At 42.8% G+C, this 27,126-nt stretch overlaps 1 protein-coding gene across 5 annotated transcripts in view; it reads right to left on the bottom strand.

Moving 5' to 3' along the window:
* tll1 (tolloid-like 1) overlaps nucleotides 1-27,126 on the bottom strand; it is a 351,886-nt gene that overhangs the window by 174,887 nt on the left and 149,873 nt on the right. For all 5 annotated transcript variants that reach the window (XM_048544759.2, XM_048544744.2, XM_048544753.2 and 2 more), the window contains one exon: nucleotides 11,140-11,257. In XM_048544759.2, the coding sequence (XP_048400716.1) occupies nucleotides 11,140-11,257 (118 nt within the window). The remainder of the gene's footprint in view (nucleotides 1-11,139; nucleotides 11,258-27,126) is intronic.

Genomic DNA, 27,126 nt, shown 5'->3' with positions numbered 1-27,126 from the left:
AGCTTTTTTTTAAACCTTACATCCAACCTATTTCTTAACAGCATTGGTTATTATTACAATAGCTTTTAATTCCAGATATTTACTGAACTCAAATTTCAGCATCTATCATGACAGGATTTGAACTCACAGCGAGTCATAGAGATGTACAGCACAGAAATACAGCCTTGGGTCAAACTAGTCCATGCCGGCCAGATATCAAAAATTAATCTAGTCCAAGTTGCTAGCATTTGACCCTTATCCCTCTAAATCCTTCCTATTTGTATACTCATCCAGATGCCTTTCAAATGTTGTAATTGTACCAGCCTCCACCACTTCTTCTAGCAGCTCATTCCATAGGCACACCACCCTCTGCATGAAAAATTTGAACCTTGGGTCCCTTTTAAATGTTTTCCCTGTGGCTCTAATCTTGGATTCTGCTACACCAGGGAACAGGCCTTGACTATTTACCCTATCCATGCCCTCCACAATTTCATTAACTTGTATAAGGTCATCCCTCAGCCTCCAATGGTCCAGGGAAAATAGTGACAATCTATTCAGCCTCTCCCAGTGGCTCATACCCTCCAACCCTGGCAACATCTTTGCAAATCTTTTTGAACCCTTTCAAGTTTCACAATATTCTTCCTATAGCAGGGAGTCCAGAATTGCACACAGTATTCCAACAGAGGCCTAACCAACGTCCTTGATCAACATGACCTCCAAACACCTACACTCGATCAATAAAGGAAAGCATTTCAAATGCCTTCTTTACTAACCTGTCTAACCGCAATTACACTTTCAAGGAACTGTGAACCTGCATTCCAAGGTCTCTTTGCTCAACAACACCGCCAGAACCTTTTCAGAGATAGCAAGAACTGTCGATGCTGGAGTCAGAGACAACACAGCTGCCTGGCCTGAGGAACACAGCAGGCTAGGCAGCATCAGAGGAGCAGGAAAGTTGACGTTTCAGGTCGGGACCCGTTTTCTGAAGAAGGGTCCTGACCCCAAACATCAACTTTCCTGTTCCTCTGATGCTGCCCAGCCTGCTGTCTTACCCCAAGAACCTTACCATTCAGTGTATAAGTCCTGCCTTGATTTATCTTTCCAAAATGCAGCACCTCACATTTATCAAAACAAAACTCTACCTGCCACTCTTCAGCCAATTGGCCCATTGGATCAAGGCCCTGCTGTACTCTGAGGTAGCCTTCTTCAACATCAATTTCGGTGTCATGTGAAAAGGTGCCAATTGTATGTTCTATGTTCACATCCAAATCATTTATATAACTGACAAAAAACATCATTGTGGTACAACACTGGTCACAGGCCTCTAGACTGAAAAGCAACCCTCCATTCTTTTAAATAGAAGGTATAAACAGGATAAAAAACAAAGACCCCTCCCTCCCGACACTGCCCCACCAATCTCTTTTGGGCAGGGGCCTAAGAGGGCCAAAATCAAAATAAACTCAAGTAAAAGCAAAGTATGCAAAACAAATAATCAAGAGAAACAAATTACCAACTAAATAAATGAATCCTCTTCACTCCATCCCCATCGAACACTCCTGGGACAGGAACAACAATGGTTTAAGATCCAGAGGAAGTTCCCCTGCTCACTTCAGGTGGATCTAAATCTCCCCTCACACCAATCCCCTTCGGGTGTATCTGTCAAAGGGACAGTATGGGGCTAAAACAGAAGGCCCTTTAGCTCTTCCAAGGTGTCCAAAATCGGAACAAAGGGAAAATAAAAACAGCCTTCTTCCCAAGGAGCCAAACTGAAAATAAACACAAACTCGAAAGGCAAAGTGGAAACTTACACTAGAGGTAATTTAGTAAATCAATATCATTATCCAGGCTGATAATGTACACCAGCCCCCGCAGCGCCCATTGGTCTCGAAAGGCCTTGACTATGCTGGTGGGCATCATGTGCTCTTTCTCCAGGAGCAACCAAGCATGGATGTAACCGCGTAAGAGGGGTAGACAGGAACAAAGAGTGCCTCTTCAACCCACTGCCTGGACCTGTTGATGGCCATCTTGGCCCGGCCCAGGAGCAAAGCCATGAGAAGGCTTGTGGGTTGTCTGCCTCTCCCTGCACTGGATGCCCGTAGGTCAGGAGTGTGGGGCTGAAGGGCAACCAAACTTTTAACAGCAGCCCCTTCAAGAAACTAAAAAAAGGGTTGCAGATGAGCACACTCAACACATAACTGGAAGACAGTCTCCTCTAGGCCACAGGACGTGCATCTGAGCTGACACCCAGTAAAGTTGCTCAGTTGTCAGTTGCACGGGAACACCGCATGCAGCTCTCTCCAAACTAGATCCCCAATGTAAGAGGGGAGGACACCTTCGTAGATCCCCTCCACAGGAGATCTCCACCACTGGAGGGTGAAACATTACGCATGTCTGGGTGGTGGGTGAAGGCACAGCAGAGTGGAGTGTGCGGTATCAATCCATACAAATAATACCTCCATGCCATTAGAAAGGGCACCTGGAAGATATCCATGAGACAATTCAGATTGTGGAGCACCACATCACGGGGAGGGACCAATGTCAAGCTCTGGATGATCAATTTGTCTGGGAGCCCACTGAGCTGCCTTGAGTGTGTGCGAGGTTTCAACTATCAGGTTCCGGATGGCTCAGGGTCTTGAACCGGAGGTGAACCAACACGCTCACAGTCAACTGTGCTGGTGTGAACCAGCTCACTCCTCTGCTATCCAGAGAGCGTCCCTGACTCCAGTCAGCCCTGTCCCCTGGGATGTCTCCTCCCTCGGCCTTTGCAAGCCACCCTTGAGGTTTAAGCAGTGGCTCCCTGATGAAAACGACCACTCCCATTGGGGGAGAGCTCCGGGGTGAGCTGTCTGTGTCCCAGGCTGTGATCAGGTCCAAATAGAAGAACAAGTAATTCCTGAAAGAGGACCCGAGGCCGGGACCACTCCACAAAAACAGGAACTGCATGTCGTAACCGAAGCTGTGCCCCTGACGGAAGAAAGATGCCATCAGGGCGCACCACCTCAGAAGAGGCTCAACTTAAAAAGCTATCACCGCCTGGTCTGAAGGCGAAAGTCATTCTCTGGGTGCAAAGGCACACCAGGGCCTGACCACCTTCCTCAAGCGGAATACTCAGAAATGCTGCAGTGACCCAGTGTTGCCTCTTGTCAAAGAAAAACTTGACAAGCGTTTTCTGGATGGCAGTGACAAAGCTGGGGGGGGGGGGGAACCAAAGTAACCAGCTGGTACCACAACATGCCGGCCACATGGTTTATGACCAGCACTTGCGCCCTTTAGGGCAACTCTTGGAGCAATCCTGTCCAGTGTGCTAGGCGAGTGGTCACTTTTAGTCTCCAATTCACACCAATTGGCCTCAGGATTCCTCAGCAGGACAAAGATGGACTCCTAGTTGACAAGGTGAGTGTTTCTCCATGTGAAGGAAGAGAGCTCCTCCGACAGGGGGTCCATCTGCCACAGACCGACGAGAAGTCCCAAACACTTGCTCAAATTGATCCTGCAGAGGATGATGCAGAGTAGACTTCCTGGCACTCACCCATCCTCCGCAGGCATGCTGGGTCTATGACGTGCTCTGTGCGTTCATCGGTCTACACTGAAAGAACCACCTGCCCGCGCAGCGCGAAACCTAAAAGCTATTTATACAAGAGGGGCAGGAATGGCTCCACGCAGACAAAATAAAGCTGGCTGGTATGGGGGCTGTTTTGACGAACTCCTCTCCCAAAGTACAGGGGCACCATCAGGGACCCGTTAACCTTCACTAGGCACTCCCAACAATGTAGAGAAGTTGGATCCAGGCAACAAAGTATGTCCCAAACCCGAATGCTCACAGATACTCATGAGCCACTCTGTCAAACACCTTTCCCTGATCAGGGGAGAGAAAGGCACTAGAATGGCCAGCCTTCTGGGAATACTGGATTACCTTTCTTGGGCAACACGGAGTGATGACAGTCCTGTGCAAAGAAAGAAGGCATCCCTCTGGTCGTGAAACATTCCTCCAGGACCCATGCATAGTCACCCCCCAGGAATTCCCACAATGCCCTGAAGAACTCCATGGTCTGCCCATCGAGTCCCAGGGTTGTGCCCCTGGACAGATGGTCAAGGGCACTGGTTAGCTCAGAGGAGTGTCAAGTCTTTTGGTACCCTCAGGACTGACCTGCAGCAGGTCCATCCACAAAACCTTGCAGACCCGGAGAGGAGAGCCCCACAATAGCCCATCACACCGGCCCTGACACCCCCTGGATCAGAGACGAGGGATCTGTCATCGGCAGACAGCACAAGGAATTACTGGTGGGCCTCATGCCTTTTTTCCAGTGTGTAGAAGGGGAGCCATGGTCGAGATCGCGAAGCAACTGGACCCACAATCTCACTTACGCACCCCAGGACCCAACAAGATGCAGGTCTCGGAGCGCAGTGTTCTTCTCTTCGTAAAACCTCCCTACAGGGCCAGGACCACATCAGGCTGATAGAGACGTGACTCCAGGTTAAACAACTCCAATCCCTCGATTCTGGATTTCTGCCTCTTCATCTACTATCATGCATACTGCTGATAGAAGACACAGATGTGAGTCTTGCCCACATCCCACCACAGCCTCAAGAAGAGGAAGCCCCAAAATCTGCTTCCTTCTCCAGCTGGTCTAGAAGTGACGAAATGAGCCCCGGAACCGCGCACCCTCCAGCAGCAGGTTGTTAAAGTGCTAGTACGCCAACCTCGCTCTGGTGCTACGTGCAGTGAGTTCCACCCAGGCCAGGTTGTGATCAGACAACAGCACCTCCCAAATGGAGGCCTTCAGAATACAGGAGTCATAAGCTCTGGAAATGTAATGTAGAGGTGGCCAATTCTGGACACTCAGATCCCAGGCTTTGCTAAGCTGAAGGCAATGGAATTGGGGTGGAGATTTCACCAGACATCTACCAAGTCAAAAGGTGTTAACCAAGTCCCTCAACTTCCCCAGCGAGATGGATCTCTTGTGGGTATCGTCATTATCCCACCTCTTGAAGGTACAATTGAGTTCTCCCGCGAGAAGGATGAGCTCACCCTTGCTGATGGAGCTAAGAAGAGTAGGCGCTTCCTGGAGGAAGCATACCTGCTCAGGTCCCATCCAAGGTGTGTATATGTTCACAAAACCTCAAAGCACTATGCCTCCAAAATGAATCATGAGTTGGAGGAGATGTCCTGGCACATGCTCCTTAATGCTCAAGATCTCTGGCTGAAGAAAGGGCGCCAACAAGATAGCCACCCTAGCAGAATTGGAGGCCAGGTGACTCACGAAGAACCTCCCCACCACTCCAGGTGACTCGCGGATAACCTCCCCACCATTCCAGAAGCCACGTAGCTTCCTCCCCTGAAATGGTTTGAGTTTCTTGCAGGAGGCTCACCGCATACTTTTGTTGCCTGAGGAGCAAGAGGATGCGAAATCTGTGCTTGGCCTTCTTGCAAACATTGACGTTGAAGCTAGCTATGGATGTCGTCATGGCTGCAGTATGTGGCTTCACCACCCGTTAAAACAATGAAACCTAACTTACTGAGCGGGTAGAGGGACTCTTTCTCCCTTCCACTCCCCAAGGGTGCTGCAAAGGAATCCCTGGCGCAGTCGCTTCATGTTCTTGTCCATTCCCATGCCTGCCAATGGAGGCTGGGCAGACAAAACCAATAGCAGTAGAGGATTCCACCGGTCCATAGCCAACTGCACTCTGTCTCAGTGACCAAGCACCCTGTGCAAAAATTCCTGCTGTTTCCCAATGGGAACAAGGGGGAACTTGTCTGCAAGCACCATATCACTCTCTAACCTCATCTGACTCAGAAGTGCACACACCCAACACCAAGTCCTCATCCAGATTGTTGCCTCCAAGACCTGGCACCGCCCCTGCATCCAGTTCAGGGACTGGTCCGGGGTCACCAGTCTGACACACCCTTGTCTCAACCTCAGCCCATGGTCAACATCAGAAGGATCCTTTGCAGGGACCTCCAAGTCTCAATTTAGGCCAGATGCAACTAAAACATTGACTGAAATTCTAGACCCACTGGATGGCAGCAGTTCAGAAACCTCCTCCACTCCCAGCCCCATATCACCTCCATATCTAGGAAAAGATCCCCAGTAAGGGCACAGGCACCTGGCATAGAGGCCTGCTCCTTCATCGCTGCCTTCCAGGGTGCCCTCTTGATAACTATCCCCACCGCAGTCCCCAACCAGCATAGGCAGCACCTCGAGGTTTTCTAGTTCTTCTGGCATGGGCAAGACCTCATGGCCACACACACTTCTGTTTCTGAGGTGCGTGGTGCATTCGTGGTGAACTACGACAGTGCCTTCATGTCCCCCTAGCAAGAAGGGAGAGGGGTTTCCAGGAGATACTACTCCCTCATCTCAAGGGAAGGTGTTGTTCGTACTGGATTCTCCCTGCCCCTCTAACCTGAGGGGTGGTGCGTTTTTCTAGGAGGATGGGGGAACAAGGGACATCTCTGTCTCTCCACCGTCCTGATGCCCCTCTCCACCTCAAACATTCTCATATTTTCCTTGTCCTTCACAGGTTCAGGGCACACGAGGGACCGGGGGAAACTAGGCCACCACCTGCTCACTTGCACTTTTATCGTCAACAAGCCTCAGGCTGCCCTCCAAATCCCATGCCTTCCCAAAGGACCCGGGACCACTATCCTTTGCGGGGTCTCCCTCCACAGGCTGGGAGCTTGATGGCCTTAAGGTCACCCAGAGAATCATCCAGGAGGATGGCAGTATTATTGGTCATTGACAATGAGTGGGATGGTTTAGTTAAGTCATCTTGGACGAGTTGCTCTTGGGTGCTCTGGCAGCCAAGACCACAGTTAATCAATTGTATTAGTGGTCTTCCTTCTCCTCCTACTGTCCAACTGTACTATGTTATGGTACATCATAATTGCAAAAATGAAATCTACTGTAGATAATTACAAACATGTAGCTCCAATCAGGTTGTACTGTAAAATCCCTCCAAAAATTCTCCAGGCAACAGAACCATTATTTGAGTGTGCTAACTGACTGTTCAATGATTTTTCTGGTGGCAACAATCTTGTTGAGAGCCAGTTCTTCAATTTTGTGCCTTGGTTTTTGACAGGAGTTATGAGTCATGTCTGAAGAGGATAGCTCCTGATGCCAGAAGTCACCCTGTAAACTGTAGACCTGATTAGAATGAAGAGGAGACAAGACTGGCGTTGAAAGAGTACATGATAACTGCTACTCAGAAACAGGGCACAGATCTCTGCATGGAATGCAGTCTTTGGTCATGAGCAAGCTTGGCATTATTGCAGGAGTGACAAGCTGCTGATAGGGAAGATTCATGGTGATGTGGGGGCAGTTTAGTAATGCCTTACATACTGGGGGAGTTCACCACAAGGGGAAAGCAATTGCTCTCATGCCCTGTTAACAAAATTAATGCTCCTCCTGACACAGAGAATCTCTTGTGAACTCCTGTTCTTACAGTGGAATCTAAATTGTGCAATGTTGCTCATATCAATTAATGCAGCTTGCTATATAAAAGCCGACTGCCACAGTTGACAATATTTTCCCAGGTTCAGAGCTTGGATTACCACTAAGGAAAAAAATTAGGTGTAAAATTAAGGTGCTTGAGATGTTGTTACTCTAAGATGATGTGTTTGGAAAAGTACTCTGAAAATTAACTGTCAATATATTTGTCTGCTAAGTAAACACCTCATCCTCTCTCTTCCAGGACTGGATTTTACAGGTCAAGTGGGCTACTTGCTTACAAAGGAAGGAAAATAGGCCACCAACTGATGTGCCCGGAAGAACCCTACCCTGCAACCATCAATGCTGGGGTTGACTAAACCAGCTCACAATGGAGTTTCTTCTCTTAATGGAGCAGGTTCCACCCTTAAAAGCTGCCAATCAATCTAGGAGTCCCAGCAGTACCAGTTCTCAGTAGCACATGCTGCTGAGAATGCAAAGGAAGCAAGAAGCAGCTGGAGGGCTGCTGGAGACAGGCACGTCCCAGACATTTAAGGTAGCAAAGAGATCAGAGAGCACAGGGAATGGGGTGGGGGTGAGGAGTCTGGTTTTGGAGGGAAAGCAGAGGGAACAAAGGGACAATTGATATCTTGGAGGATGCGGGATACACCCAATGTATATTGGCCACCCTTAAAATGATGGGCACAACTTCATTCCTGCCTTTTAAATGGCCTCCCTTAAATAAAAGGCCTAGCTACCCCGGCACACAATAACTATATTATGCTCATAGGGAGTATATAACTTGGCTTGGTAACAAGCTAAACTGATCTTTAATTATTTATTTAAATATGCCAAGAATATTACTGACATTGGCATCCGCATGCCCCCCCCCCCACCATTGCATTCTGGGGATAGCTCTGGCATGGTTAGAAAGGTGTAAACTTGGTGTTACTCGTATTATACATGGACTCCACTCCCTGTGCCTGAAATATGCCTTAAATACGCCTTAAAATCCAGCCTCAGGACAAACAACCTATTTTACTGTCTTCTTGATTCTCTAACTTCAAAGGCAGCTATACTAGATTACCACACAATAAACAGATGCATGAGTAGACACTGCAGCCCCTCAGTCTGGCCCAGACTCAGCAAGATCATGTTGATCTGCCTCAAGCCCTCAAACTCCTGCTTTGTACCAGCTAAACATAACAGTTAACTCCCTAATCTTTCAAAACATACAGACTTGTAACTCTACTTTGAAGGACACCATAAACAATTCCACAACAGCCCATTACAGACTTCAGAGAAGAAGTTTACATTTCGAGATTCATGTCATACGCTGACAAATGTTCAGAAGTTAGAGGAGTGGCCTGAGGGAACAAACTAGCGGCTGACCCAGCACTGTAACACTTCTATCAACAATCTTGTTGGAAGGTCCTTCCCACCAGTCAGTACAAGATACCCAACGTATTTTCATGTTGCAAGTCAGGCACTGGAACAGACCAATATCACAAAGTCCTCAGAACAAGCAAGGAATTCTTATTTAAATGACTTTTGGTCATTGTTTTACATACTACCAATGCAGGCACGCAAGGAGCAACCTGATCAATCATGACAGGTACTCATTTCCACCACAAAGTGAACATGTATGGTCCATCGGCATCTGCTAGAGCAAGGCTTCCCAGCACACGGATCAGGAGAGGGGTCACAGGTGTAATTTTGAGGAAGGGAGTCCCAAGGTATAGAGTTTTGCCCTGTATGCTTTCTCACCTGTGTTATTCCCTAACCCCTAAATTCTCAGTTCTTTTGAAAGAGTTGAAGCAATTTTAGAATCTTAATATGGAGTTACAGTGAGAAAAAGTTTGGGAAGCACTGGGCTAGATGCCTGAGAAAAGGGAATGCATCAGTTAATTTCTCCGCTTAGTGCAAGAGGGCACAGACATTGTTCGAATTTAAAAAGCTCTGGGCTAATTGATCTTTGCCAAAGCAGCAATTTAAGGGTGAGGATTGGCCATGAGACAAGAAAATGAACAATCGTTTCAGTACACAATGTGATGTTATCCCCACAACAGATTGCATGTGTTTGCACATCACGGGAAGATAGGTTCAGGTTTGGTAACTATGCACAAGTGCTAAAATTGTCTCTCAGCACTCATTAGTAGGAAAGAAAGAACAGCAAGTTGGTCAAGCTATAGACTAAGCTTCACTGAGGCAAAATCTCATAACAGCAGCCTTTAGGAGTACAGAAAAAGGACCAAAAGCTTATAAGTCAACCTTATTATCTAAATGGAAGATCCTAAAATGCCACCACGATAATGGGGTATTAATACTTAACACACTGGTCTGATGCTCCTTTCTCCATACTTTCAAATACACATTTTAATTAAATTTAATTAAACAAAAACACTAATGCCTTTGCTGAAATTCCAAATAACATTTTATATTAACATGTCAAGTTGCTTGTGCCCTAGCAAACAACTGTTATAATTCCAAGATCTCTGTGATTCACTTTCTAATGGCTCTGCAGATTCCGTAACAAACCCATGTTCTCCCCCTGGCTTGTCTAGTGCAGTCATGCAAAACATTGGATTTGACGCTAATACTCTACACCAAGCCAAAGTCCAACTCCTAACACTGCAACAAGAATTACACAACCATTAAGACAGGCCTCCCTACCAGAAACACCAAGCTGCTGCAGCTGTACATCTGAATTTTGTAACAATCCCACAAGTCTGCAGATATAGTGGCAGAGAAACACTATACCAGTATTTTTTTCTCCTAGGCAATAATTTCTGGAATTTCATGCAGAAGTCGAAATGCAAAGTTAACCACCATTCCTCAAACAGATGCTGCCCAAAAGACTACCTTTCCATAATTTCTTCATGTTAAATTGACTGAAAACAATAAATCGTACAAACAGGAGGTTATGCCTCCAAATCATCAATCTACCACTCCAAGTCAGGTCTAAGAAAAATAGAGCATTAGAGAAAGAGAAAGGAAAATGTTGTATTTTCTGCCTGTGGAACATAAAACTTGGTGATCACATTTGACTTTAACATGGACATGGGATTAAGTTCAAGTTTTCTAACTTCTCGTTATAGAATAATTGGTTTGCTAGTATCATGCAATTTATTTTATTTATCCATGGCCAATTATATTTTTTGATCTTTTTCGAAATGTAAAATTACGTACACTGCTTAAAATGCAACATGCACAGCAAAGGAGAGTTAACGCAAATCAAATGTGAGCACAATATCCATAATAGTGCCAGGCTGCAGTAGTGCCCCATGATTGAGCTTGTCTATGCAGGTACATGTGACAGTTTATTTCAAAGCCTGTTTGTAATCACGGTTAATTCCATTTCGTGCTGTCATTTTGATCAATGGTGTCAGGCAAAGATCAACAAATTGCTGACAATAAATCAAGGGAGCACACTCATTTTAAGTTTTTGCACCTTGCCAAAAATATTTATTTTTAACTACACAGAATAAAATAAATAGTAGCAAAGGAATTATAACTGAGAAAATCCCAAAAAGAATGGCTAATGGATGCTTGCTAAACAGATTTCGTGCACTTGTCACAAAGAGGTCTCTGTAGTTTTTGGCTTTCTTTTAAGCAGCTTAAAGATTGTTCTGAGTTAGCACTACAGAATGCATAATGAATTTACACCTTAATGCATTGTTGGTCAGGCCTATCTAAAAAATACAAATTGTTAGCAAAGAAAACAGTTTTTGCTTACCCACACGGCCTGTATGTGAAGACAATGTAACTCTCTTCATCTACTCTCTCAATGAACGTGACGCATGTATGTTTCTCCCAATGCCGCATGGCCTGTTTGAACATTGCCCGCTGGCTACCTAGAGGATCAGATCACTAATTGAGAAATTATATCACATCATCCAAACAGTAGCGAAAGATACACTTTCTAAAGTATCTTTTTAAAATCAACCAAACTCACCATTCCACTATGGCATTTACGCTGCAGTGAACAGCAGACATGTGGTAAAATTATACACTGCGAGACACTTATTTTTTTAAAAAATTGCTTTGTGTAACTGAGATTAGATTAACTTTGTGCTGATAATTATTTGTAAACATGTTGGCATTGAGGCACAAAATGCAATGCAAAGTTGGGCCATCAGTGGAGACAATTTCATGTTAGATAATATGGTGTGAAGCTAGAGGAACCCAGCAGGCCAAGCAGCATCAGAGGAGCAGGAAAGCTTGATGTTTCTGACGAAGGATCTTGACCCGAAATGTCAAGCTTTCCTGCTCCCCTGATGCTGCTTGGCTTGCTGTGTTCATCCAGCTTCACGCCATGTAATCTCAGATTCTCTAGCGTCGGCAGTTCCTACTATCTCTGAAACAATTTCATGTTAACACATTTAGACTCTAACACAAAAATGCCTATGTCAATTGTGTGAGGGTGTGGGTAGGGAAGAAGAGGAGGACAGTGTGTGAAACGGGAGGGGGGCGGTGAGCGAGAAGGGGAGGGAGGGAGGGAGGAGGAGAAAGTGGCGGGGTAGCTCAATTGTTAATTTATAACTTTAAAAAAAACTTGCATTTTTGTAGCACTTTTCATGACTGCCAATGAAGTACTTTTTGAAAAGTAATCATTGTTGTAACGGAAGAAATATGGCATCCAATCTGCACACCTCAAGCTCCTACAAACAGAAGTTTGATAGTTTGATAACGTGATAATACTTTTATGACAGTAAAAGGGGAAAAAAAAAATCAGCCATGTCATCAAGGATAACCAACAATGCCTCGCTCCCACTCAATATCCGATGCAGGAATTTTTGCTTTACATGCAAAGGGGCTGTGATTTAATATCTCATTTGAAAAATGGCATTTCCAACCACACAACCACACTGCATTGGAATGTCAGCTTTTATATTTACACTTATGTGAAGCTTGAACCCATAACTTGTGACTCAGAGGCAAGAAAACAAAGTTACCTTTCATTCAAATAAATTGAAATAAACTTTTATTTAATGTTATCAATTTAGAAGAAATAGCATTTTAATGATCTTCATAAGTGGCAAGGCTGATTATTGTGTTGAAATTATCCATTTTAAAATTTTCCTATGTTCAAAAGTACTTCTGGAAGTGGGGTAATAAAGATGTTTCTTAATGCAGCGACAACCATCCATTCAAGATGGTTTCATTTCCTGTCTCGGAATATCACCAACAAAGATAAATAGTTGCCATTGGAACCACTTGCCATCTGTTCTGACATTTTATTCTATCTGTCCATTATTCAGGCAAATGATTTTTCCATTACTAATCCAGCAACCAGTTTAGGCACAGGGAAGAACAGCAGCATGAATGCAGCTTGCAAAGTCTGTAGATGCACAAGTCCTGTCACAGAGACAGTAGGTACATTGTTTCTGTGGTCTCAGAACACATTAAAACTGCAGTACAAATGGAGTATAAAACGATGCAATTTATTCCATCCATTCCTTAAGCTTTTTATTGTTTCAAATGGGAGAAAGAAAATAATCAACATTTAAGGCAGCACAAGTAGATTATAGACTGATGGGATTCAAAGCAGTGCAAGTCTCAGGCATAGTCAGTTTGTTTCATTATGTTACTTGAAACAAGGCTCAAAGTGGAAGGCAGCATTATCATTGTTTCTGAATGTAAGCACTGCAGAAAAAGAAAGAAATATGCTCACTTCCCAAATTCTAACAAACCATATGGTGGTGCCAGTATTTAACTGCAACTCTATAAGCTTAATATGCTGCATAGCAGAATTGTTTGCCTGGAGATCAACAGAGAAAGAGATCCCTGATTGAATGTCTCTAACGATGATAATTTAGATTTGAAATGTTTTTGGAGCTTTAAAATCACTATGCTCAAAATTATAGTCAAGAACATAGAAGCAGGAGTAGGCCATTCAGCCCCTCAAGCCTGTTCCACCATTCAATGAAATTATGGCTGATCTTTGGCATAATTCCACATACCTGTCTTAGGCCCATATCCCTTAATAGCTTTGCTGGGACTGGTCTTGTTTTCTGTTACTTAGACCTCTTCCGTCATCCTTCAGCTCAAAGTTACTTTACTTACCCTGCAAGTTGCTGAAAGTATGAACTGAAAACTTTGCTGAGCTGTGCTCTTCATGGGATCATTACTCCTGAGCATAAGGTACTTGATGATATACACATTACTACTGGTAATAATGCATGTTAAAATTGCTGTTATTTTGGTAGCAAAAATCTAGACAACCTTAATGGGACTCATGAAAACAACCCATTTCCACTGCTAATAGCCTATCATATCATTATTGATATTAAGGTACCCAGGGACAGCTAATACTGAGACCCAGAGACAAATTCCAGCTTCAAGTTACACTTGAAGTTACATGTTCTCACAACTAATGCTTCCTAAATGTTTTGTGGGCAGAAAGCTTACAAGATTTAACTGAAGTCTGTCCGTCTGCTTTGTGCAAACCAGCAAAATAATTCCAGTACTGAAAAGTTATCAGCAATTGAGAGGGGCACAAGTCTCCAGCAAAATAACCCAACACGATTTTAAAACAATTGCATATGTACTAGCTTCCATGTGAAGGACTGTTTTATTGCAGATCGAGATGACAATGTAAATGGACAACTTCATCAGGACTGGGAAGTCAGTGCTGGAGGACCATCTCAAGAAATGACTCTGCAACATAAAAGGAATATTAATGTGTATCTGGAGAGGAATGGACAATTTGTGGAATTTCTGGCACATTCCCAGGCAGGAATGCATTGAAAGAGTCACAAATTTTGCTGGAAAGCCGATGTATCATGTCCCAATTTAACATCTTTGAAAAGCGGCATGGCTGGTAGTGGATGGTAGTGAAGGTGTTTAGGCAACACCTGTGCCCAAACTACCCCTAACAATGCAAAAATAGCTTTTGTCTAGTCCATAATAAAAGAGAGCTAGGTTTAGAGGCTGGAACAGATGACCTAAAAATGAGGAGATGCCGCCTCTCAAAAAAAATAAACGAATCATGAATAGCCATATGCCTTGTGAAATCAGCTGTACTGACTAATTGTGGACATGGAACCTAACCTGAGTGATCAAGCTACAGCTGTGAAGACAAAACTGAGATTTTATTTAAAGTGATTAAAATACAATCTTTTCAAAAAATGAGGTGAGGTAAGGGTACAGCTACAGTAAGCAACTCAGCTACAGGAGCATTATGGCCAAGTTCAACTATTTCCTCATGAGCATGGATTTCCGTCAGGAATCAGTAACTAGCGATAAACGCGTTGGAGCCTGACTAATTTTATCTACAATGTCTAGCTGCACTGGGGCCAGTGGCTCTGAGTGAGGTCAAGCAACCTGACACAAACTGAGTATTAAGCCTAAATCTGTTGCAAGTAGACAGCTCACTGACTGGCTAAATGTGCCAGCTATCACTGGATAAGCTCATAATTCTCTAATAATGTGTCTGATGAATAAAAGCCATGATATACTCAATCAAGTTTTGTTCAATCTGTATGTCTCTAAGTCTTTTTGATTTGTACATCCTTGCATACTATGATCTACCTGTACTGCTTAGACAGTACATCAGTGCACGTGAGTGTAAATCAATCAAATGTTAACTTACCATTAGGTAAAATACATAAAGCAACAGTGATATAAAAATGGAGCAAATTTTTTGGAGCAAGTCCCATTTAGACTACCTTTACAACTGCTGCAATCAGCAAAGAGGCATACATTAAGCAGACAGAGTGCCTGCATCTTCCAGGAATTAGGTCCTCTTTAACTTATAAACCACAATCCTGTCATTTAGATCCACAAATTTAATGGACAATTTGTCCATCTCAACCGGTTTCATTGTGTTATACAACAGAAGAGGTACCAGAGCGATAAGTAGAAAATGAATTTTGAGAGGGCAGCAGCAGCAGAAATGCTGCTCCTGGCTCCACAATATTATACAAGACTGGACTTGACAGCTGCTGCAATTAATCGGTGACATGGCATTAAGGCCTGGCTTTACAACTGAATCAAATCTTCCACTGATAAAACTGAGATGTTCAACCACCCCGTCATCAAAATCATTGAAACAAAATTATTCAGCTAAAACACTCTCTCAGTTTAGTTGTTAGCTGTATTTCAGGCCTGAACATTAAGAAGAGGTCACACAAATATTTTACTTGCAAAGATACAAAATTTTTTAAATGGTAGGTGTGCAGATTTCTACAGGAACAAATTGCTCCTGACTGCTTGGAGAAAGATTGGCGCCTATAATGTTTATACTGACTGGAAATAGAAAATGAGACACATTAAAGAGGCAGTATTTCTGAAGAAGAAGGGTCTCGACCCAAAACGTCAGCTTTCCTGCACCTCTGATGCTGCTTGGCCTGCTGTGTTTATCCAGCTCTACACTGTGTTATTTCACATTAAAGAGGCCATCATTTTGAATTAAAAACCAGCTTTTCATTTGTCCTTTAATATGCATTCGATCACTGAGCCAAAGTTATCACTGAGTCTGGATAATGACTACTTGTTATTACCATCTGCCGTTAGTGTAGTTTTTTTTATAATACCATAAGCTTTCACCAGTGAAATTAAACTAGTTTCTCTTCAAAACAATTTGAGCTCAATGTAACAACGAAGAAAATTTAAATGTTTTCATCTTTGGTTAAATATAATCTTCCAGGTCACCAAAGAGGTATAAGTCCCAATTCTGTTTCCTTCTGACACTACAAGTCAGCAGAACATCTGTGCCCAGCTGGTTAAACTCGTAATTTAACCCCATAGGATAGAGGGAGCAGGGAAGAAGCACAGAAGTCACATGTACAAGCTGCTTGTTTGATTCAATGCAGGCCTATTCATCACATTAGTGGGAATTTTCTAGAGAAGAAAGGGCAGTGTGTGTGTCAAGTAAATAGTGGAGCTTATTCCTTAGTACCCGCACACCACCTTTTTCCTAGAAAATATTGTTTAGAATTGTAAAAGACTTCGCTTTCATTAAGGCAATGAGTCAGACTCATACATGCTGAAAGCAAATTTTAAATGAAATATAGTGACAAAAGTCACTTTAATGCCTTATTTATACTACAGCATCATGGATGACAGATCATTCTCAAATTATTTGCAACTTAGCAACATTTATATCATAGGGTATTTTTCACAATACTGCATAATTGCATGTATGAAATTCTTGTTTGTATTTTAACACGAAACATAATTTTCACAGGTTATCCCATGCCCACAGCCAGAGCGCGTTTGTACAGGTCAAATCATGTCAACACTGCATTGCTAGCCTGTAAGGATAAATGGAGGAGATTACACCCGAATTAGCAAACACAACTTACAAAGGTGTCTTTGACTGGCTGAAGTTTCACCAAAATACATTCTCTCAAGAGACATTTTTGTGCCTCTGGTATTCTTTAATCTGCGAGAGACGATGGAACTCGGCCTTAGAGCTTTTAAGTCTGACGAGATCATCTGCTGCACCTGTTTTGATGGGTAAACAAGCCAGCTCTCGAAAGACAAAGTCTGTCACATGCCACACATGAAGATTTCCTTGTTGGTGTTGTAAGACTATCACTTCTGACAACTTGTTTGCAAAACTGGTGGTTCTGTTGGAGCTTCTGAAACCAGAAGCTATTGCAGTGGCGAACCATTGCCTATATTGCATATCCCTGTTTGCTTTGTCAGCTGAAGATTTCCACTTGCAGTAACACAGAACATAGGAGTAGTCCATTCTGCCCTTCAAGTTCATTCTGTCATTCAACGTGTCACGTATCATTTTCCCGTTTTCTTCACGTACCCTCGGAACTCCTTCTTTCAATGTTTTGATCTCAAGCATTTTCTAGTCAATTCCACAGGATTATCACTCTCTTCAATTTTATTCTTCACTTATCATACATTTGCTCACATACCTGACTTGTCCAAATCAGTGAAGCATTTCTACATTCTCCTCACATCTCACTCTCCTACCCACCTTTGTGTTGTCTGCAAACTTGAAAAAAATTACATTTAGTCCCCTCTTTACATTATTAGCATATATTGTGAATAGCTGGGGTCCAGCAAAGAGACCTGCAGTGCCCCTGCTGCCCAGCTGCCACTCGAACGCCACTTATTCCTACTTTGTTTCCTGTCTGCCCATCAGTTCTCTATCCATATCAGTACACTATCCCAATCTATTGCATTTTAATTTTTATATACAAATTTCTTATGTTGGACCATAACGAAAGGCCAAATCAACCACATCCAGCCTCAAAAGATTCCAGTAGATTTGTCAAGCATGGCTTCCTTTTTGTAAACTCATGCTGACTAGCACCCTGTCAGGCCCTTAGCACTGGCAACACTCTATATAGCAAATCCTTAAGAATTTCTATTCTGTGCACAAACCCAAGGCAGTGAAGTGTTCTCTACAACAGCAACAAAAACAAAAACAAAAGTTGCTGGAAAAGCTCAGCAGGTCTGGCAGCACGTGCGGAGGAAAAAACACAGTTAACGTTTCGGGTCCAGCGACCCTTCTTCAGAACTAGTGAGGTCTTCTTTTCTTGATTAGTGCTAATACATTTGGTATGCTTGTTCAAGAAATGATTGCTTAATTGAATACTCTGTCTTTACATGTGTTGTCAAAGATGCATCACAGACACAGGAAATGGAAATCATTAAATATGCATTTTGTGGTAGAAAAACATCAACGCGAGGATACACGCCTAGTAATTAAACATCTTCATTTTGCTAATCTGTCTGTTCTGTCCATGCCTGTTTTATGAGCCAACATTGATGGCTGTCTTTCTGTTGTGCTTGCTGAGGTTTTCATTAAGAGATAGGTTGCCTGTTGATGTAAATCCAAGGTGATAGAATGTCATGACTGCCTCTAGAGCACTGCTGTATTTGTTCACAGCAGCAATACTGCACCCTATTCCACAAATGCAGTTTTCTTGACATTAGCAATGAATGATAACATGACACAGGCAGTTAACAAATAACCTATGAGCCTATGTTTTCTGAAGAAGGGTTTAGACCCAAAACATCAGCTTTCCTGCTCCTGATGCTGCTTGGCCTGCTGTGTTCATCCAGCTCTACACCTTGTTATGTCAGATTCTCCAGCAGGAGGTTGTTGCAGCACTGAAGAAAGAACTAGAAGACCTCAGGCTCATCCGAGAGAATGAGAGTTTTCTGGACAGGACCTTCAGCAAGGTCACTACACTGAGGACACCTGAAGAGAGAAGGGGGATGTTGATGACAAATGAAGACATGAATGAAGTACAAGAGGCCCCAGGGGAAGCACCTATTGTAAACAGGCTAACTGTCTTGGAAACTGCCAAGACAGACGACACTGCCAGTCCGAGAGGTGGACAGGTCTGTGAGTCAAAAATTGCTGTAGAGGCAGAGCCGAGAAGTCAGACATCACGGAGAGCTGTGGTAATAGGGGACTCCATTGTGAGAAGACTGACAGGGGTTTCTGCGGCAACAGGCGAGATTTGAGGATGGTGTGTTGCCTTCCTGGTGCCAGGATCCAGGACGTCACTGATAGAGTGCAGAGAATCCTCGAGGGTGAAGGTGAAGACCCAGAGGTGGTGGTGCATGTTGGCACTAATGACGTCGGGAAGAAAAGGAGGGGCATTCTACAGTGGGACTTCAGAGAACTCAAAAGAAGGCTGAAAAGCAGGACTTCCAGGGTGGTTATCTCTGGTTTGCTTCCAGTTCCTCGGGCTGAAGAGGGCAGGAACAGAGAGATAATGGACCTGAACGTGTGGCTGAGGGACTGGTGTCGGAAGCAAGGATTTAAATTCTTGGATCACTGGGGTATGTTTTGGGGTAAGAATAAATTGTACAGGAGGGACGGTTTGCATCTTAATAATCGGGGGACCAGCTTTCTGGCGGGCAGGTTTGCCACTGCAACACAGGTGTGTTAAACTAAGTAATGGGGGGGGGGGGGCAAACTGGAAATTTAAGAATGAAGTTAAAGGTAAAGTGAGAATAAGAGAGGTTAAGAAGGACAACAGAATCAACAGAGCAGAAAACTCAAGAAGGGATCATACAGTATGGCCAAGTGAAATAGGGATTGATAGGAAGGGTGAGGGGAGAAACAAATTAAAAATATTATATATGAATGCACGAAGCATAAGAAATAAGGTGGATGAGCTTGAGGCTCAGTTGGAAGTTGGCAAGTATGATGTTACGGCGATAACTGAGACGTGGCTTCAAGTGGACAGGGCCTGGGAAATGAATATTCAAGGCTATACATGCTATCGAAAGGACAGACTGGTGGGCAGAGGGGGTGGGGTAGCCCTGTTGGTGAGGAATGATATTCGGTCCCTTGCGAGGGGGGACATAGAGTCAGGAGATGTAGAGTCAGTATGGATAGAGCTGATAAATTCTAAGAGTGGAAAGACCCTAATGGGAGTTATCTACAGGCCCCCAAACAGTAGTCAGGAGGTAGGGTGCAGGTTGAATCAAGAGTTGAAATTGGCCTGTCACAAAGGTATCACTACAGTTGTTATGGGAGATTTCAACATGCGGGCAGACTGGGAGAATCAGGATGGTACTGGACCCCAAGAAAGGCAGTTTGTGGAGTTCCTCCGAGATGGATTCTTAGAACAGTTGTACCGGAGTCTACCAGGGAGGAGGCAATTCTGGATCTGGTGTTGTGCAATGAACCGGATTTGATCAGGGACCTCAAAGTAAAGGAGCCATTAGGAGGTAGTGACCATAATATGATAAATTTTAATCTGCAGTTTGAGAGGGAGTAGGGAGAATCGGATGTGTCAGTATTGCAGTTGAATAATGAGAACTATGGAGCTATGAGGGAGGAGCCGGCCAAAGTTCAGTGGTACAATACCCTAGCAGGGATGGCAGTGGAACAACAATGGCAGGTATTTCTGGATGTAATGCAGAAGGTGCAGGATCAGTTCATACCAAAGAGGAAGAAAGACCCTAAGGGGAGGTGGGGGCAGCCGTGGCTGACGAGGGAAATTAAGGACTGTATAAAGATAAAAAAGAAGTATAACATAGTAAAGATGAGTGGGAAGCTGGAGGACTGGGAAGCTTTTAAAGAGCAACAGCGGATAACTAAAAAGGCAATACACAGAAAAAATGAGCTATGAAGGAAAACTGGCCAAAAATATAAAGGAGGATAGTAAAAGCTTTTTTAGGTATGTGAAAAGAAAAAAAAGGTTAATACTAAAATTGGGCCCTTGAAGTCAGAAACGGGTGAATTTATTTATTATGGGGAACAAGGAAACGGCAGATGAGTTGAATAGGTACTTTGGATCTGGCTTCACTAGGGAAGACACAAGCAATCTCCCAGATGCAGTAGTGGCTGAAGGACCGAGGGTAATGGATGAACTGAAGGGTATTTATATTAGGCAGGAAATGGTGTTGGATAGACCGTTAGGTCTGAAGGCTGATAAGTCCCCGGGACCTGCATCCCAGGGTACTTAAGGAGGTGGCTCTAGAAATTGTGGACGCGTTGGTAATTATTTTCCAAGGTTCTACAGATTCAGGATCAGTTCCTGCAGATTGGAGGGTGGGAAATGTTGTCCCACTTTTCAAGAAAGGAGGGAGAGAGAAAACAGGAAATTACAGACCAGTTAGCCTGACGTCAGTGGTAGGAAAGATGCTGGAGTCAATTATAAAAGATGAAATTACGACTCATTTGGATAGCAGTAACAGAATAGGTCAGAGTCAGCATGGATTTACGAAGGGGAAATCGTGCTTGAATAATCTTCTGGAATTTTTTGAGGATGTATCTATGAAGATGGATAAGGGAGAGCCAGTAGATGTAGTGTACCTGGGCTTTCAGAAAGCCTTTGATAAAGTCCCGCATAGGAGATTGGTGAACAAAATTAGGGCACATGGTATTGGGGACAAAATACTGAGTTGGATTGAAAATTGGCTGGCTGCCAGGAAGCAAAGAGTAGTGATAAACGGGTCCCTATCGGAATGGCAGGCAGTGACCAGTGGGGTACCACAAGGTTCGGTGCTGGGACCGCAGCTGTTTACGATATATATTAATGATATAGACAAAGGCATTAGAAGTAATATTAGCAAATTTGCTGATGACACAAAGTTGGGTGGCAGTGTGAAATGTGAGGAGGATGTTATTAGAATACAGGGTGACTTGGACAGGCTAGGTGAGTGGACGGATGCATGGCAGATGCAGTTTAATGTGGATAAATGTGTGGTTATACACTTTGGTGGCAAGAACAGGAAGGCAGATTACTATCTCAATGGAGTCAAGTTAGGTAAAGGGGAAGCACAACGAGATCTGAATGTTCTTGTACATCAGTCAATGAAAGCAAGCATGCAGGTACAGCAGGTAGCGAAGAAAGCTAATAGCATGCTGGCCTTCATAACAAGAGGAACTGAGTATAGGAGCAAAGAGGTCCTTCTGCAGCTGTACAGGGCCCTGGTGAGACCGCACCTGGAGTATTGTGTGCAGTTTTGGTCTCCAAATTTGAGCAAGGACATTCTTGCTTTTGGGGGAGTGCAGTGTAGGTTCACAAGGTCAATTCCCGGAATGGCGGGACTATCATATGCTGAAAGATTGGAGCGACTGGGCTTGTATGCACTTGAGTTTAGAAGGATGAGAGGGGATCTGATTGAGACATAAGATTATTAAGGGATTGGACACTGTGGAGGCAGGAAGCATGTTTCCGCTGATGGGTGAGTCCAGGACCAGAGGACACAGTTTAAAAATAAGGGGTAGGCCATTTAGAACAGAGTTGAGGAAAAACTTCTTCACCCAGAGAGTGGTGGATATATGGAATTCTCTGCCCCAGAAGGCAGTGGAGGCCAACTCTCTGGATGCTTTCAAGAAAGAGATAGACAGAGCTCTTAAAGATAGTGGAATCAAGGGTTATGGGGATAAGGCAGGAACAGGATACTGATTGTGGATGATCAGCCATGATCATAATGAATGGTGGTGCTGGCTCGAAGGGCCAAATGGCCCACTCCAGCACCTATTGTCTATTGTCTATTATCTGCCGTTCCTACTATCTATGAGCCTTTGCAGTTGTTCTTCTGCCTATGCAATTTATTTAGAGAGTAAACAATCATATTTCTGTGCCCCAAAGTAAAAACTTAGTAATTTGTCTTCTGGCATTTCCTGTGGATATCATTTAACTCACGTTGTCACTGATTTTGTTACATTTGAAATAACGTTTTACAGATTGGAGACCACTATAACCATTGGGCAATTTGGTTTTGACTTTCTTCTAGAAATATCTACAAATGCACTATGTATTTAATTATACTTTAATAATAAAAGGGCAATAATAAGACAAATCAGAAACAGCATTTTAACTTCCTTGCTCTAAAGTATCTGACTTCTACCTTGCACGCTCAGTTTTCCCTTCTCTGTGGGTGGGAGAATCCACATCTCCAGTATCTCACAAGCTAGCTAAAAATGATTGCTACAACTGTCAAGAAGTTTTTTTTTAAACTTTGAGATACTTTGTACCTTAGAGACAATTCAACAAATGTGACTTTCCAGTTTGGAATCTTAAGAAGCAAGCATATTGCTTGCCATGCACTCTTGGCAAGGTATGTTGGTAAAATCAGAAGTAACCATGGACCAGTGCGAGTATCGGAGTTCTAATGTCTTTGCAAAAAATCCTGAGGTAGCACATGTGATGCTGCTAGAAGTAAGATATACATTTGCAATCATGCAAAATGTAACCATCCACAAAGAAATACGTAGGTAAAGCCTGCAGCAGGACATCACACATCAGCTGGAATAGAAAATATTTGTCTTCTATTCGAAAGTGTCATAACATGAAGAGAGAATGTGGAATTGCTTTTAACAGCATTACTTTCTTATGTTTCAAATTGGACTTTGCTAACCTAAAGCCTGGCCACTGCCCAGCGCATGATGCAAGTTAACTATGATTTCTGGATCATTTCAATCACAAGTTACCAGAACAACGCTAATGCAGAATCTCACATACATCTCATTGCATCAAAAACCAATGGTGGAGAAGCTCGGCAGAAGGTTCTCCAGCATGTTGTGTTTTTATTTCAGATTTCCAGAATTCATAGTATTTTGCTTTTACAAAAGAATACGAGGAACTACCCTGCCCCAGTTGATGCTGAGAATAATGGGAAACAATTGAATCTCAACATGCCTTAAGGGGCACTAATCATTATTTATTTTGTACAACAAACAATTATTATGGCCATGGAATAAAATTCAAAAAGTACTGGAGAAATTTATCAGGTCTGGTAGGATCTGTGGATGCCACAGACTTAAAATTTTGAGTCCAATATGACTCTTCTTCGGAATCAAAGGAACTAGAAAGTGGCTTTTTTTTTTAATGCTGTTGCCAAGAGGAGTGGAGAGGTGAATGAATGGAACAGATGGTGACAGTGCCCAGAGCAAAAGACAAAGGGAATGTTAATGGTAGCTGAAGACAATAGGAAACAAAACGAGAGTTAAGGCACATGAGTAAAATAATCAACAAGCAATTTGTTTTTTTTTGTAATGTTAGTTGAAGGATAAATATTCGGTGGAGTGACTGTTCTTTGAATATCACCGAGAGCTACCTTATTGCCACCTCAAAGACAATATGGTCTCCATTTAACTACACATCTAAAAGAAGAAAACCACTATTGGTTTGTGATAGCATTCAAAGCTCATTTTGTTTGATGGGGGGGTAGGAGTGGGGCATTTCTACATACATAAATATCCATGAGAAAGCTCCAAATAGTCTGATACTTAGTGTTATCATTCCCTCAAACTACATGTTTGTGAAGTCAAAATATTAAATTATCCTCAACAAACTCTCCCTAGGTTTAAATCAAAAAGTATGATTCATTCATGTATTAATGCACCAGCAGTTGATCATCACAACATGTGTTCATATGTGCACAATGTGTGCTTGGAAAAGAAGGACAGAAGAAAAGGTGTTTGCAATTAGGAGTAAACTTTCCAAAGAAAAAATCAAAAGGTATGGATATTAATTCACATGACTTTTTCTTTGTTCAAAATGTCAGTGTATGTTCTTTTTCATAGATGCTCAGATTCAGCAGGATGCAATTGGCTGAATTTACAGACTTCCTTTTAAAGTTGAAATTCCAACAATCTAACATGGTGTACTGACATTGCCCACTTTTCAAGTAACAAGCTTTTTTGAAAGAATTTAGTTTCAAAGAACATGTAGACAAAAAGCAGCTTTCGAGAAATAAGGAATCTGGTTGTGGTGCCACTGTTAGATACTTAGTAGACTGATGGGAACAGTAAACTAGATTTTTACCAGAATAACACAAATGGAGTTCCGAGGATATAGTTATATTTTCCAGAGATTAGGGTGGTTTTGATCATGTGACAGGCCCTTTGAGGTTCTAGATGAGAGATTGCTCGCTGAGCTGGAAGGTTAGTTTTCAGATGTTACGTCACCATTCTAGGTAACATCATCAGTGAGCCTCCGATGAAGCACTGGTGTTATGTCCTGCTTTCTATTTATCTGGTTAGGTTTCCTTGGGTTGGTGATGTCATTTCCTGCATTGGTGATGTCATTGCCTGTTCTTTTTCTCAGCGGATGGTAGATTGGCTCCAAATCAATGTGTTTGTTGATGGAGTTCCGGTTGAAATGCCATGCTTCTAGGAATTCTCGTGCGTGTCTCTGTTTGGCTTGTCCTAGGATGGATGTGTTGTCCCAATCAAAGTGGTGTCCTTCCTCATCTGTATGTAAGGATACGAGTGATAGTGGGTCATGTCGTTTTGTGGCTAGTTGATGTTCATGTATTCTGGTGGCTAGCTTTCTGCCAGTTTGTCCAATGTGGTGTTTGTCACAGTTCTTGCAAGGTATTTTGTAGATGACGTTTGTTTTATTTGTTGTCTGTATAGGGTCTTTTAAGTTCATTAGCTGCTGTTTTAGTGTGTTGGTGGGTTTGTGGGCTACCCTGATGCCAAGAAGTCCGAGTAGTCTGGCAGTCATTTCGGAAATGTCTTTGATGTAGGGGAGAGTGGTTATGGTTTCTGAGCCCGTTTTGTCTGTTTGTTTGGGTTTATTGCTAAGGAATCGGCGGACTCGGTTCATAGGGTACCCATTCTTTTTGAATACGCTGTATAGGTGATTTTCCTCTGCTCCGCATAGTTCCACTGTGCTGCAGTGTGTGGTGGCTCGTTGGAATAATGGTTTGTTCTCAAAACTCACTAGCCCTTTGAGGATCAAGTTTTATTTTAATATACATTTCACCAGTAATATACTTCAAAAGTACTTCATTAGCTGTAATATGTTTTGGTATGCCAAGAGGACATGAAAGATGCTTTATAAATGAGCATTATTGTTATGTCCTGAAAGTCCCACATCATTTCTATAAAATTGCTCTTGGCATTATCATGATCTCCAATAGATTAATTTACCAATGTATCCTTCCGTGAATACCATGAAACACAATTATGCAATAAAAATGAATGAACATTAATTTATCAGAACAAAAATAGTGAAACCACAATTTAACTTGAAAAATTTCAGAGTTTAAACATGGAAGACCCTTTTCAATATTGAGCCAAGGCATAAGAGGATGCATAATGGGAATGCATTCTTTCATTCCACATTATCAGCATTCATAACATATCAATAATCAATACATGCTACATGAGTTTTTTTGATACTGCCAGTTTTTAAAAAAAGTTCTATTGCTCCTCAGAAGGAGCACATACAAATGGACAACACGCTACTCGTTTTAACTACTAATTTTAATAGAACCTCATCAGGGGATTCTGCAGTTAGAGAGATTGGTTGGTCATGTAATATTTTCCATAGGCTGCACGAGGTTAGATATTTTAAAATTATATCATTTTAACATCTTTCAACCAGTACCTGACATGAGATGTGAGTGTTGGTTCTATCTGATAATTACCATCAGAGCAGTGCCTGTGTGTCAGGAAGAGCAGAGCGTTCGCATCAGCACACCAAGTCTTCCCAATTACCCACCACATCCCAGTTGGGTTCAGTAATCAATCGGCATCATCATGCCCATTAATTAGCAAACATCCCCCATCCCAAAGTCCATCTCCCTCCACTGCTCACTGTCCAGTTCCAACCCAAGTGCTGTGATTCCCAAAACCTTCACTGTCCAACTAATTCCAATCACTGAGACATCTGACCCTCTCGCCTCTCCAAAAATTCCACACACAATCCCATCCCCCCCCCGCACCTTTGTGATGTCAAATTCCTTCCATCCCATCACGGCCACCAAACCCTATCATCTTCTGATCTTCAGAGGCCTAACCCTCTGCTGCAATGTCATACTTAACTCTAATTCACCCCCTCGTTAATTTGCAACTTGACAACGTGACTGTCAGGCAGCAAACCATTACAAAAATCAATGTCATCTTCTGCCATTAAATCCAGGGGTTTTGCAGGAAATTCGCCCTTCCAGGTTTCCCATCTGCAAAACCTTCAGCTTTAACTGCTCAAATCTCAAATATATCAATCAGGCCAGTGTCAGTACCAAACTCTTAATCATTAAGTCAGAGTCAACCGCAGTGGATCCAGAGATTAAGTTGATAGTAACTGAAAATAAACTAAACAATTAAGACTGATCAACAAGAATGAGGAGACAATGAAATGCAGGACAGACTGAAGAAACAAAATGCAAAAGAATCAATTAAAACTAAGAGATTGAAGGATTTATTGACTACTTTAATATTCACAGAATCCATCCTTGAATTAGACCAAAGTATGTGTAGTAAAACCAAAATAAAGTAAAAATTATAAGTGTAAGTGATGTGAAGTTAGACAGAAGCATTTGTGGA

The sequence above is a fragment of the Stegostoma tigrinum genome, chromosome 1 (genome assembly GCF_030684315.1).
Source record: "Stegostoma tigrinum isolate sSteTig4 chromosome 1, sSteTig4.hap1, whole genome shotgun sequence".
NCBI classification, from domain to species: Eukaryota; Metazoa; Chordata; class Chondrichthyes; order Orectolobiformes; family Stegostomatidae; genus Stegostoma; species Stegostoma tigrinum.
Note: the sequence above shows the minus strand (reverse complement) of the source record. Positions and strands in the feature narration are given on the sequence as shown.